General features: G+C 41.2%; 1 protein-coding gene across 1 annotated transcript in view; it reads right to left on the bottom strand.

The window, feature by feature from the left end:
- The window catches only part of MYO1D (myosin ID), a 341,349-nt gene that overhangs the window by 137,236 nt on the left and 191,237 nt on the right, over nucleotides 1-12,876 (bottom strand). The window contains exons 18-19 of the mRNA XM_065896475.1: nucleotides 10,208-10,352; nucleotides 9,210-9,314 (exon numbers count right to left, since the gene is read on the bottom strand). Coding sequence (XP_065752547.1) covers nucleotides 9,210-9,314; nucleotides 10,208-10,352 — 250 coding nt within the window. The remainder of the gene's footprint in view (nucleotides 1-9,209; nucleotides 9,315-10,207; nucleotides 10,353-12,876) is intronic.

Below are 12,876 nucleotides of genomic sequence, written 5' to 3'. Positions count from 1 at the left end.
AATTGGAATGTTTTAATAATTTTAAGGACAGCTGACTTGTAACTTTTAGACCATGGATGCCTGTCATGAAAAATATACTTGCTAAAATAGCTGTGTGGAATGCTGTGTTTTTTAAACTTATAGTTGAAGCTATGTTTAGCAAAAGATGTTGATTTTATTTATTAATCTTGTGATAATAAATTTGACTATATTGTCACTAATCGAGCTCTAATTAACTGAGCCAATATCAAAGGTTATAGATTGTCTTAAAATTGGAAGTCTATCCAAAAGCTGCTTTCCTTATAAAATAGCTACAAATAAGTTATCAAAATAGTCATAAATAAGACTAACAAATTCACTTCAAAACAAAGTAAAAATCTCACATACAACTGTAGGATTTCTTTTTTTTTTAAAATGAAGGTTAAGAAACAGGTAAACTAATTTGTGGTAAAAGAAATCGGAAGAGTGGTTGCCTTTGGTAGTGGTGGGGCTTGGTTGGGAAGGGAGCTGAGGGAGCTCTCTCCGGTGATGGAAATGTTCTGTATCTTGATGGGGTTGTGATTTACAAAGATGTGTGCACTAGTCAAAGCTCAGTGAACTGTATACTTGAGATCTGTGCATTTACCTGTACATAAATTATAACGCAATACAAACAAATGCATGAACAGAACAAGAACAATGTAGAATCTCAGATATCCAGGGCAGGTTTTTATTTATTGCCTTGCTATTTCATGAACAGTACTCCTGTGTTCCAGCCTGCCTGGAAGCTCCTTGAGGGTAATGACCGTATGGTGCCTACTTTCTTGTACCTCACAGCCCCCTAGCACAGAAGTGGGCAACCTGTAGGACTTAGTACATCCTTGCTGACCAGTGGGTTTTGAGAGTACTTTTTTTTTTTAAAGCTTGCTTTTACTTTCTTTTTAAAATTTATTTATTTATGGCTGCATTAGGTCTTCGTTGCTGCGCACAGGCTTTCTCTAGTTGCGGCGAGTGGGGGCTACTCTTCGTTGTGGTGCGTGGGTTTCTCATTGCGGTGGCTTCTCTTGTTGTGGAGCATGGGCTCTAGGTGCGCAGGCTTCAGCAGTTGTGGCTCACGGGTTCAGCAGTTGTGGCTCACGGGTTCAGCAGTCGTGGCTCACGGGTTCAGCAGTTGTGGCTCGCAGGCTCTAGAGCGCAGGCTCAGTAGTTGCGGCGTGCGGGCTTAGCTGCTCTGCGGCATGTGGGATCTTCCCGGACCAGGGCTCGAACCCGTGTCCCCTGCATTGGTGGGCAGATTCTTAACCACTCTGCCACCGGAGAAGTCAACAGGCTTTGAGAGCACTTTTAATCCCACAGGATAATTTCAAGTAGTCTTCTTCCCTACGTGAGCCAATCAGTGTTGACGACAGGAACTGTCTGGCTGGAGAACAGATGGAAGACGGCTGCAGCACACTGCGGAGGATGCATTACGTAAGAAAAGCATTTCCCCAGTGGCAAGTGAAAGCACAGCGGCTCAACAGCTTCAGTCCCTGCTGCCCAGCTGGGTCGTGGAAGAGCTTCATGTCTTCACTGAAGAAAGAGCAACCAAGGACTTCTCACTTTTTTATTTCTGAGGCTGGCAGCCATTTTATTAGTCAGCTGTCCCTGTCATGAAAAGCTCCCTAACATGGCATGTACTATATAAGCACATGGATTACTGTTTTGTTACTTTTTATTCTCCTTGTTGAAATTATTGAGATTTACTTGTACGTTTTCTTTTCTCTCATAAAGTATCTTTTCCATGCATTACTTTAATTTTTCCCTTCAGAGTCTAAGTCCCTGGAGGGCAAGACTTTTACCACCAGCCATCACTACAAGACTGCACACAGAAGGCCAACGGACCTGAGGAGCTGTCCTCAGTGGCTCCGAGTCTGTATTTGTAACGCTGTGTTGCTTGGTAGTAGCTACCCTTCTAAGATCTCTTTTATTTATTCTTTTTTGGCTGCCCTGTGCGGCTTGTGGGATTTTAGTTCCCCGACCAGGGATTGAACCCAGGCCCTCAGCTGTGAGAGCACGGAGTCCTAACCACTGGACTGCCAGGGAAGTTCCTAAGATCTCTTTTAGACTCACAATTTCATTGAGAAATGTGTCTTTTTATTACCAGAAATCTAAAGATGGGATTGAGCTTATTTTTTTCTACATTTTGAAGTCCAGCACCTGACTCCTATTAATTGAAAAAAAGTTATACTGGTAAGCATTTACTCAAGTTAAGTAATTTGATAATTTTTTTCCCCAAAATTTACTACGTGCATTTTCAAGCACTTTAAAAACTGCTGATGACATACAAAGGAATGACATGAAGTCCTCTGTTACAATAGGAGTCTGAGACTGGTAGATGGGAGTTGAGATAGATAAGAAACTAAAAAGTGAAAGTAATTTCATAGAAAGAAAAACATAATATAAATAAACATAAATATAATTTCACATAAAGAAAACGAAACTGGATAATGGGTTTGGGAGAAAATGTACGTGTGTGATGCTGCAGAGTGCTACGTTAGAGTCAGAGAACGCCCACATTTGCAGGTAAATCTTTTCCTAACAGACAGAATTAACCACAGCATAGTTTTGTAAATAAGTAGTTAACAACTTGCTGATTAGGACGGTTCAATTTTAGATTTGGGTAATATTTAAATCAAGATACCAAGCACTGACAATTTCTGAATCACTACCATGTCAGGTGTCTCAGTGACTGAAAGGAAAAGGAAAGCAAAACAAAACAAAACAAAACAAAACAACGAAAGAACCCACTAAGAACCTTCCCCTTAGTAGACTAGAAGGTATAGTTGTGATACAGTTAACTAAATTAGGATAGGTAGGGTAGGATATAGTGGAATATATTGCTATAGGTAGGATACAGCAAACTAAACTTCAAGTTTTAGTTTGAATTTTATTGTCTTCTCCCCTTTGCCTCATAGTTTTAGAAATCAGTCCATTTTCTAAACATTCCTTTACACAGAGCATATTTTCCAGTCTTCAACTTGACAAAAATGGTATCTGTAATTAAGAGAAAAACAGAGTCTATGTGGTAAAGTAATAGCCACGGTAGTTAATTATTTACTTCACATAGCCACGGTTTTTGCCATAAAAGAGAACTGGCACTTGTCGTAAGAGCTGAAACAAGGTGGTTGCAGAGCTTCTACATCAGCGTTTTTCTGAGTTGTTTTGCACAACCCTAGCCTTGTGCGATGCTTTGTGAGAGACAGGTTTCCAAGTCAAGCTGGTGTGAGGAACTGCAAACCTCGTCCCCTCCCCCTTCCCTCCTTACCACCCACCCCCTCCCCCCCCCCGCCCACCAGTGGTGTTCAGATCCCACGGATACATCAAAGGCTTATAGAATTCTGCACTTAAAAAGCATGTTTAACTGTTTAACCCAGCCTTTCCCAAATACATTTAATTGTGGAACTCTTAAAAAAACAAATTCATATTCAATGGAACATTGGTTTGTGAAAACCCTCTGGGAGAACACTAGTCATTTGTATCCATCTTCGAGTACGGAAAACAGAGAACATCTAAAATGGAATCTGAATAACAAGTAAAAGTAGGGCTCCTCATCTTTTGTGAAATCACACTGAGAAATATGAGTGTGTTGCAAAAGAAAATGAAAAAAACAAAACTTGTTGCATAATTTCACAAGGTCACACAAGATTCAAAAAAACAATAGGCACGGTGGTAAAGTGGAGGGTATAGCCCTTCTTAGGATGTGTCCATGAGTTAATCTGGAAATCAACAAACAAAAACCTAAAAGCAGCAGTTACACTGAAGCACTGTTTAGAAACATTTCATTCTTTTTAAGGTAGAAATGTAATTTCTAAAGAGAACAGGTCATAAGACTTTACCTTGAGGTTTAGCAACCCGAATCATCCTTAAAACATGAATCAAATGAGTGGGAAGGACACTGATGTAACGAAGGACTTTTCCTTTGAGTTGCATAACTCAGCTCAGTCAAAACAGCAAAGACAAATGTCTTACGTACACACGTGAATTTGTAAATTCAGACTTACTTAAAGTAGTTCTGGCATAGGGACACAATCTTTGTTCCTCTTAAACTCATAATGTAAAAGAAAAACTAGATCACAGACTCAGTATTAGATAAGATCTCATCTGATGTCTTCTATTACCCAAGCTAAAACCCTCAACCAGAGAAAAATCCCTATCACTTGCTCTTGCCTGAACACTTCCAGGGATCTGTCTGTAGGTTTCATCAACTCCACAGGGGGCCAGAGATAAAGTTTCCCTGGAGTCAGACCAGGAGAGGACACATTATGGGTGCAACTAACTATTTGCCAGGTCTCCCACCTTAAAGGACATTTTATAATTGTAGTTAATGGAAAGTGGCTGTTTCGAAAAGAACCAAAGCATAAAGAAGAGGGCTTTAGTAAAATCACATCGTTTCCCTCGGTACATCCTTGGGGATTTAAAAGTTTCTAAAGATGAAATTATCTAAGCTATAATGTGAAGAAATACACTGTATTATTTTGCATGGAACTTAGAAATACAGAAGCATGACTAAAAAGTTTTCAGTTTTTATGCGGTAGGACCCAGGGAGAGACATACTGTCAGACGTCAAGTTGCTATCAGTAGAAAGACAGAATCAGAGATGCCAGGCTTTTCTATAGCAGATGATGTAATTCTCAAAACCATCCAACTCTCTCTGATCAGTTGTTCTGATGACTAATTTGACTTCCCAGATATCTTGATACTAGAAAGGAAGGTATCCTAGATAGTAGATAAATTCACTAAATGAATTCACTAAAATGGTACCTTCCTTTGTCAAATTCAAAAACTGGCATCATGGCTTATACTGTTTTGTGTGGGTGTGTGAATCTGGTTAGCAAAAGTCATTTCTTGGTTGTCTGATCAGCTCTAGGTATACTTATAAAATAGAGTTTCTGGATCTAGGAGTGCAGAATTAGACTCTACACTTTGGTAACCAGCCCAAGCTACTGCCAGCAAGCTTTTCTTGGAGACATGTATTTCATTCTAAGTTTAAAACAAGCTGCTCTCTATTTTGTTAAAAAGTCTGTATTGTATTGAGTTGATCTTTTTTCCATAGAATATTTGAACACTAATACGCATTAAATAATAATTCCCCATTACTCCCTCCCCCCAGCCCCTGGTAACCACCATTCTACTTTCTGTTTCTATTAATTTGACTGTTCTAGATATTTCATGGAAGTGGAATCACACAAGGTTTGTCTTTTTGTGTCTAATAACTTAGATAGTATCTTCAAGGTTCATCCACATTGTAGCATGCGTTTCATTCCTTTTTTTTTTTTATGGCTGAACAGTATTCCACTGAATGGACACACATATTCTTTATCCATTCTTCTGTTGATGGACATTTGGGTTATTTCCACCTTTCACTACTGTGAAGAATGCTGCTATGAACACGGCAGTACAGTCAATTATCTTTTAAAGAGATTTAAACGATAATAAAAGTTGTAGGTATTTACCCATGTAGCTACCATTTCCCTTGCTCTTCATTCTTTGGGGTGTGTCCACATTTCCTTCTGCCTGAAGGACTCCCTTTAACATTTCCCATGAGTGCATATCTTCAGACATGCCTAAAAAAGTCTTTATTTCACTTTGGTTTTTGGAAGCTACCCTTTGCTAGATACAGAATTCTAGGTTGACAGGTTTGTTTTTCTTTTCTTTCTATAAAAAAATTTTAAAGTTGGTGCTCCACTGTCTTCTCACTTGCATTGTTTCTGACAAAAATTCTGACGCATCCTCATCTTTTTCCTCGGCCTCTTTTCTCTTTATCACTGGTTTTAAGCAGTTTTGTCATGGTGTGCCTTGGTATAGTTTTCTTCATGTTTTTTTGTGTTTGATGTCTGTTGATGAGTTTATAGTTTTCATCAAATGTGAGAAAATTTCAGCCATTATTTTTTCAAATATTAAAAATTTTTCCCTCCTCTTCTCTCTTACAGAGACTCCACATGCACTTATATTAGGCCACCTGAAGTTGGCTCATGGCATCCTAATATTCTGTTCTTTCAGGGAAGCATCTCTCCCCGGCCCCCAACCCTGTGTATTTCATTCTGCCGTGGAAGCACGGAGTCTTAACCACTGGGCCACCAGGGAAGTCCATGTATTTCATTCTGGGTAGTTTTATTGCTATATCTTCAAGTTTACTCTTCTTCTGCATATGTCTAAACTGTTAACTCCATCAAGTGTATTTTTTTTAAACCTCAGACACTATATTTTTCATTTCTATTCATAAAATATCCATATTTTATTAAAACAATTGTTTTAATGACCTTGTCTGTTAATTCTATAATCTGTGTCAGTTCTGGATCAGTTTGATTGATTTTTCTTCTCATTTTAGGTTATAGTTTCCTGCTGTTTTTGTATGCCTGGTAAGTTTTTTTTTAATTAATTCATTTATTTATTTATATTTTTGGCTGTGTCGGGTCTTTGTTTCTGTGCGAGGGCTTTCTCTAGTTGCGGCGAGCGGGGGCCACTCTTCATCGCCGTGCACGGGCCTCTCACTGTCGTGGCCTCTCTTGTTGCGGAGCACAGGCTCCAGACACACAGGCTCAGTAGTTGTGGCTCACGGGCCCAGTCGCTCCGCAGCATGTGGGATATTCCCGGACCAGGGGCTCGAACCCGTGTCCCCTGCATTGACAGGCAGATTCTCAACCACTGCGCCACCAGGGGAGCCCTGCCTGGTAATTTTTCATTGGACGCCATGCACTCTAGTTTTATCTTCTGAGTGCTGGATATTTTGTATTCCTATAAATATTTGAGGGCTTTGTTCTGGGACACTGTTAGATTACTTGGAAACAGTTTGGTTCTTCTGGTGATTTGCTGGGTGGGATCAGGGCAGTGTTTAGTCAGGGCTAATTATACCCCACCACTGAGGCCAAGATTCTTGTCGGGATTCTACCCAATGCCCCACGAATCATGAGGTTTTTCCCATCTGGCTGTGGGGACAGGCACTGCTTGCAAGCCTGTGCGAGCACTGGGCATTGTTACCTCTAATTCTCCGGGTGGTTCTTTCCCAAGCCTTGGGTGGTTTCCTCACAGGCATGTGCTGAGCTACTCAGCTCAATACCTGAAGTGGACCCTCTGGAGATCTCTGGAGTTCTCTCTGTGCACTCTCTCTGCTCTGGTACTCTGTGCTACGAACTCCAGCTATCTTAGCATCTCCCAGCTCGCAGCTCTGTCTTTCCAGTTACGGAGTCTACCGAGCTCTGCTTTGGCTGCCCCCCTGCTCATGCCACAGACCAGAACTCTCTCCAGGAAGTAAACTGGCTAATGGTAGGGCTCACTTCATCTGTTTCTCATCCTTTGGGGATCACTGTCTTTCCTTGCTGGATGTGCACTGTTTTTTTTTTTTTTTTAATTGAAGTACAGCTCATTTACACTGTTGTGTTAATTTCTGCTGTACAGCAAAGTGACTCAGTTATACACGTATAAACATTCTTTTTTATATTCTTTTCCGTTGTGGTTTTGTTCCAGGATATTGAATATAGTTCCCTGTGCTGTAGAGTAGGGCCTTGCTGTGTACCCATTCTACGTGTAATAGTTTGCATCTGCTAACCTCAAACTCCCAGGCCAACCCTCCCACATGTGCACCGTCCTGAAAACCAGTTTCACATATTTCGTCCTTTTGCTTTTTTAACCTTTATCCTTTCATTCCTTTTAGTAGATACACCGTATTCTATTGTGTTCATACATGATTATTTATTAATCCAGTCACATACGGATGCATACTTATGTGTTTTCACCCAGTTTTTTGACTGCTACAATGTATGAAACTATCCATGTATCTATCTTTGGATATATGTGTAAATAATTTCAGGATAAATCCTGAGTTATGGAACTCCTAGATAAAGTGATCTGTGTATTTCATTTTATTTATTTTTATTTATTTTATTTTTGGCTGCACTGGGTCTTCATTGCTGCGCACGGGCTTTCTCTAGCTGCGGCGAGCAGGGGCTACTCTTCGTTGTGGTGTGCGGGATTCTCATTGTGGTGGCTTCTCTTGCTGCGGACCTCGGGCTCTAGGCGTGCGGGCTTCAGTAGTTGTGGCTCACAGGCTTAGCTGCTCCGTGGCATGTGGGATATTCCCGGACCAGGGCTCGAACCCGTGTCCCCTGCATTGGCAGGTGGATTCTTAACCACTGTGCCACCAGGGAAGTCCTGGTCTGTGTATTTTAAATTTTGATAAGTACTGCCAAATTGTCTATTCGAAAGGACTGTATCTTATACTCCTACCAATAGCATTTCCCTAAACCCTTGAGAATATTGGTTGTTATCAACACTTTAAAGTTTGCTAAATTTATAGGTGAAAAATAATATTTCACTATTTTGATCTGAATAATACTGCAATTATGCACTTTTTGAAGATGTGATACAAAACAGCTCTAAAATCACCTAAATCTGGACCTTTGTTATAAGTAATTCTTTGATAATTTTCTTAATTCCTCCTTTGGAATACTGGCATATTTATGTCAATATCATTTCTGGGGTCAATCTAGGCAATATTTTTCTTAAATTCACCCATTTCATTGGTATTTTAAATTTTATTTGCATAATTTTTCAAAATGCTCTTTTATAATCATCTCAATTTTCCCTCTCTTTTTTGAAAACAAGTGTTTTAAGGTTTTAAACACCAACTATATCCCTTTCCTTCCACTTTCCGGCTTCCATATTTCCACTTGCTCAACTGCTCTCATCCCCAGGTAAAAAATAGTCCTCATGTGTCCTCCTTCAGATAAGCAAATACAGTCATAGCACATAATTCCCCTCCACCCCACTTCCAAGTCTATGACCTTCTCCCTTTTCCAAATTACGTTTTCTCCCTGTTCCCTGTTTTTTTAAAAAAAAAACATAAAAAAACATGTATAAAAAGTACTGAATGACCGTTAAATACAAGCCAGACCAGTGTGCTATAGACAGAGTGCTATGAAAGATACATGCAGTAAAATACAAATCCCTGACCTCAGGGAGATTCCCCTTCTCCTGTCTTAAAAAGAAATGGCTACCAAAAATATTCACTTCCCTAATTAGTCTTTACAGCCTAACCCCAAACTTGTAGTCACTTAGCCATTCCATCAATGCCTCACCATATATACAGGTAGAGCTCACTGATGGTGCAGCCAGTTATGTACCTATTGTTCTGTTTTACTGTGGTCATAGCTAAGTCAGTTTCACCTGAAATCAGTCTTTTCTTTCCAAGGAGGTCTCTTTCAAGCTTGCCTTACCTTACGGACATGACAGGAAAAGAGGACGTTCATGTATTTGTCCTTCCGTTTCAGTTCATTCGCAACGGGGACGAAGGTGCCTGAGGTCTGAGGTGTATCTGGCTTCTGAAAGAAAAAGGAAACACGATAAAATGAGTATGCTTAACATTTTATTTTATTTTAATTAATTAATTAATTAATTTTTGGCCGCACTGAGTCTTTGTTGCCGCGCACTGGCTTTTCTCTAGTTGCGGCGAGCAGGGGCTACTCTTGGTAGCAGTGCGCAGGCTTCTCACTGCAGTGGCTTCTCTTGTTGTGGAGCGTGGGCTCTAGGCACGTGGGCTTCAGTAGTTGCAGCACACGGGCTCAGTAGCTGTGGCTCGTGGGCTCTAGAGCGCAGGTTCAGTAGTTGTGGCGCACAGGCTTAGTTGCTCTGCGGCATGGGGGATCTTCCCAGACCAGGGATTGAACCCGTGTCCCCTGCAGTGGCAGGCGGATTCTTAACCACTGTGCCACCAGGGAAGCTCTGCTTAACATTTTAGATGAGAAGGCAGTCTTTTACTGCTTTATAACTCTACTCACATAACTTCACACGTGTACTTTTTACCTCCCCATCCCAGATGATAAGCTACTAAAGGGTTATTATAACACCAACGATCCTAGAATATTTTAAAATTAAGGAATGGGAGAGAGGGTGAATTCCCAGCTTTGGGAATAACTGATACAAAGGTGGTAATTAAAAATAGTTGCTGAATTATGCAAGGGAAGGTTTAAATGATCGAAGCCAGATTATTGAATGTACCTAATTCATATGGGTACAAGACAGAGAACTCTCTTTAAAGTGAGGGAAACATCGAATATCGTAACTGAGAAGCAATAAAATCTTTTAGTTTAGTATCTCTCATAGAAATTTAGTTTCTGAAGGTGTCTTAGTCTTTCTACAAATACTTGGAGAAAAATTCTTCTCTTTCTTTGTTAAGGGAGCAGCAGTGGATCCCACTCTGTCCTCCTGGACTTACCGAAGCAAGATAGTTGCCCTCCCAGGCCCTCTGGAGCCCAAGGTCAGCCCTTTGACCCTTCAACATTTCTACAGCCGCAACCTTTGCCCTAACCTGGGGCAGGTCTGAAGCAGGTATGGTCTTGATGAGCTGGGATGCTCTCCATCTATAAGTAAACAAGCAAAATGTACGAGACTTTAGAAATAACATCCCATTCATTCTCAAAAATAACCGAAGCAGCCATTAAGTAGAATTAAATTACTTGCGTCCTACCCTAAAAAAAGTAAAATGCCTCTAAAATATACATAGAACATGTTAAAATACACATAGCTGTATGTGGACAGATTTTTTTGTAGAACTTCCTCTGCTGTTTGCGTGTTTTGGAAGCAACTGGAATTTAGTGATACGTGGACTCTCTTATATCTATAGTTAGGGTGTAGGAACTTTGGATTCATCATTCATTCATTCAGCAAATGTTTTCTAGGCACGTACTAAACTCCAGATGCCGTTCTAGGGAGTGGAAGCACAGCAGTAAACAAACAGATGAAGGTCCTTTCTGCTAGGTGCTGATATTCTAGAGAGCAGAGACAGACAAGATATAAACCAGTGCTTAAATACACAGTATGGATGATGTGATTAGTGCTATGGAAGAAAATAAGGCAAGGAAAGGAGGACAGGAATGCAGCAGAGGGAAGGACCAGGGGGCAGGTGTTAGTCACAGCAGGTGGTCTGGGAGGCACCCCTGATATGGATATGTGAGCAGGAAGTGGAGGTGCCAGCTGTATGGACACTTGTTCCAGGAAGAGAAAACAGTGCGTGCAAAGGCTCTAAAGTGTGAGCCTGTTTGGTGTGTGAGAGGACAAGCAAGGAGTCCTGGCAGCTGGAGCAGGGGCCTGGGGGAGGGGAACAGGAGGGGGTGTCAGAGGGAGAGCCGGGGCCAGGATCCACAGAGCCAAGGGGGCCCTGTGCCCGGTCAGCCTGTCCCCTCTTCACTGCCCACAGGGGCCCAGGACAGGGTCCACAGCTGACCGACTCCAGAGACCCATGGCAAACAGCTGTGCCGGGGAACCCGGACCCGAGCCACCCAACCTGGGGGTGGTATAGCACACGCTTCCTCATCCTGATCAAGCAACCTGCCATCTTTAAACACGTGTAGACGACAACAGCTGCCGCCGGACAAGTGAGCAGCCTTGGCCACGTGAAGAAGCTGGGCGTGAGGAAGGCTCCCAGCCTTCCCAGGATGAAAAAGAATTACTAGGAGGTGTGGGAGCGAGCTGAAGCATGATGAGACACACACTGTGGAGGCGGCAGAAGAAAACAAGACCCCACAATCACAGCAAAATCCTTTAACACACTTCTCTCAGGATTCTACAGATCAGAAACGCAAGAATAAATGAAATGTGATACAGGGACTAGACCAGGGGTTGGTAAACTACAGCCTGTGCCAAACGCGGCCCATAGAGCTAAGAATAGTTTTTACGTGTTTAACCAAACAAAATAAAATATGTGACGAGGACCATATGGGGCCCACAAAGCCTAAAATAGTTACTATCTGGCCCTTTACAGAAAAAGTGTGCCTTTGAACTAGATTAACACAGCTGGCAAGATTCATTCGATGTGTGTGTGTGTGTACAGTCAAGACACAGAGCAGATGTATTATGTTCAAAATGCTCATTGACTATAAGCCCTAAGAAGGCTGGGACAGTATTGCACATCTTTCCTGTTTGTCACTGCATCCCTAGAACCTAAGTCAGTGTCTGTGACACAGCAGGTGTTGCGTAAATACTTGCTGAAAGAATAAACTGAGTTTTACAAAAAATAATCAATTCTAGGCCATACAGAAAACCCCCAAGTCTAAAAAAGAAGACTGTACAGGCTACAGTGCGACACGATCAAAATCACTAATTCTTTGCAGCCATTAAAGATATGACATAGATCTTTATTTATTGTGATGGACAGGTCTCCAAGACTTATTTTTAAGTAAAGTCATATAACCATACATAGAGTCCTCCTTGTGGAAAAGAGAGAGGGGAAAAAAACCCAAATGCATACACACTCACAGTATAAGCACACATTTCCATAGTACTTATTATGTGTCAGGCACTATCTGAAATGCTTTACACATATTTACTCATAATACTTTCAACAACCCTATGAGCAGGTGCTATGATTATGGCCCTTTTACAGATAAGAAAACTGAGGCACAGAGAGGTCAACTCGTTTGCCCAAGGTTACACAGCTAGTCAGTGGCAGAGCTAGAATATGAACCCAGGCTCCAGGGTGTGTGTTCTTAACCACTGTATCATGCTTCTCTTGCGTGTGTATGTGTTTGTAAGTGCGTAGACAAAGATTTAGAAGGATACAAACTAATTGTTAATGAGTGGTTATCTTAGGGGAAAGAAATAAAATGGGGAGAGACAAGAGGAGGTGTGGAGGATTTCAACTTTATATCCTGTAAATTTTTATATTATGTCGCTTTATTTACTTAAAAAATTTTTTTTTGGCTGCATCGCGTAGCATGTGGAATCTTAGTTCCCCGACCAGGACCGAACCCATGACACGGCAGTGGGAGCACAGAGTCTTGACCACTGAACCTCCGGGGAAGTCCCTATGTCACTTCAAAAAAAATGAGCATATATTCACGTATCACTTTTTAGATTATGTCAAAAATGCAGGTGACAGATGACATA

The sequence above is a fragment of the Phocoena phocoena genome, chromosome 19, assembly GCF_963924675.1.
Source record: "Phocoena phocoena chromosome 19, mPhoPho1.1, whole genome shotgun sequence".
NCBI lineage: Eukaryota > Metazoa > Chordata > Mammalia > Artiodactyla > Phocoenidae > Phocoena > Phocoena phocoena.
Note: the sequence above shows the minus strand (reverse complement) of the source record. Positions and strands in the feature narration are given on the sequence as shown.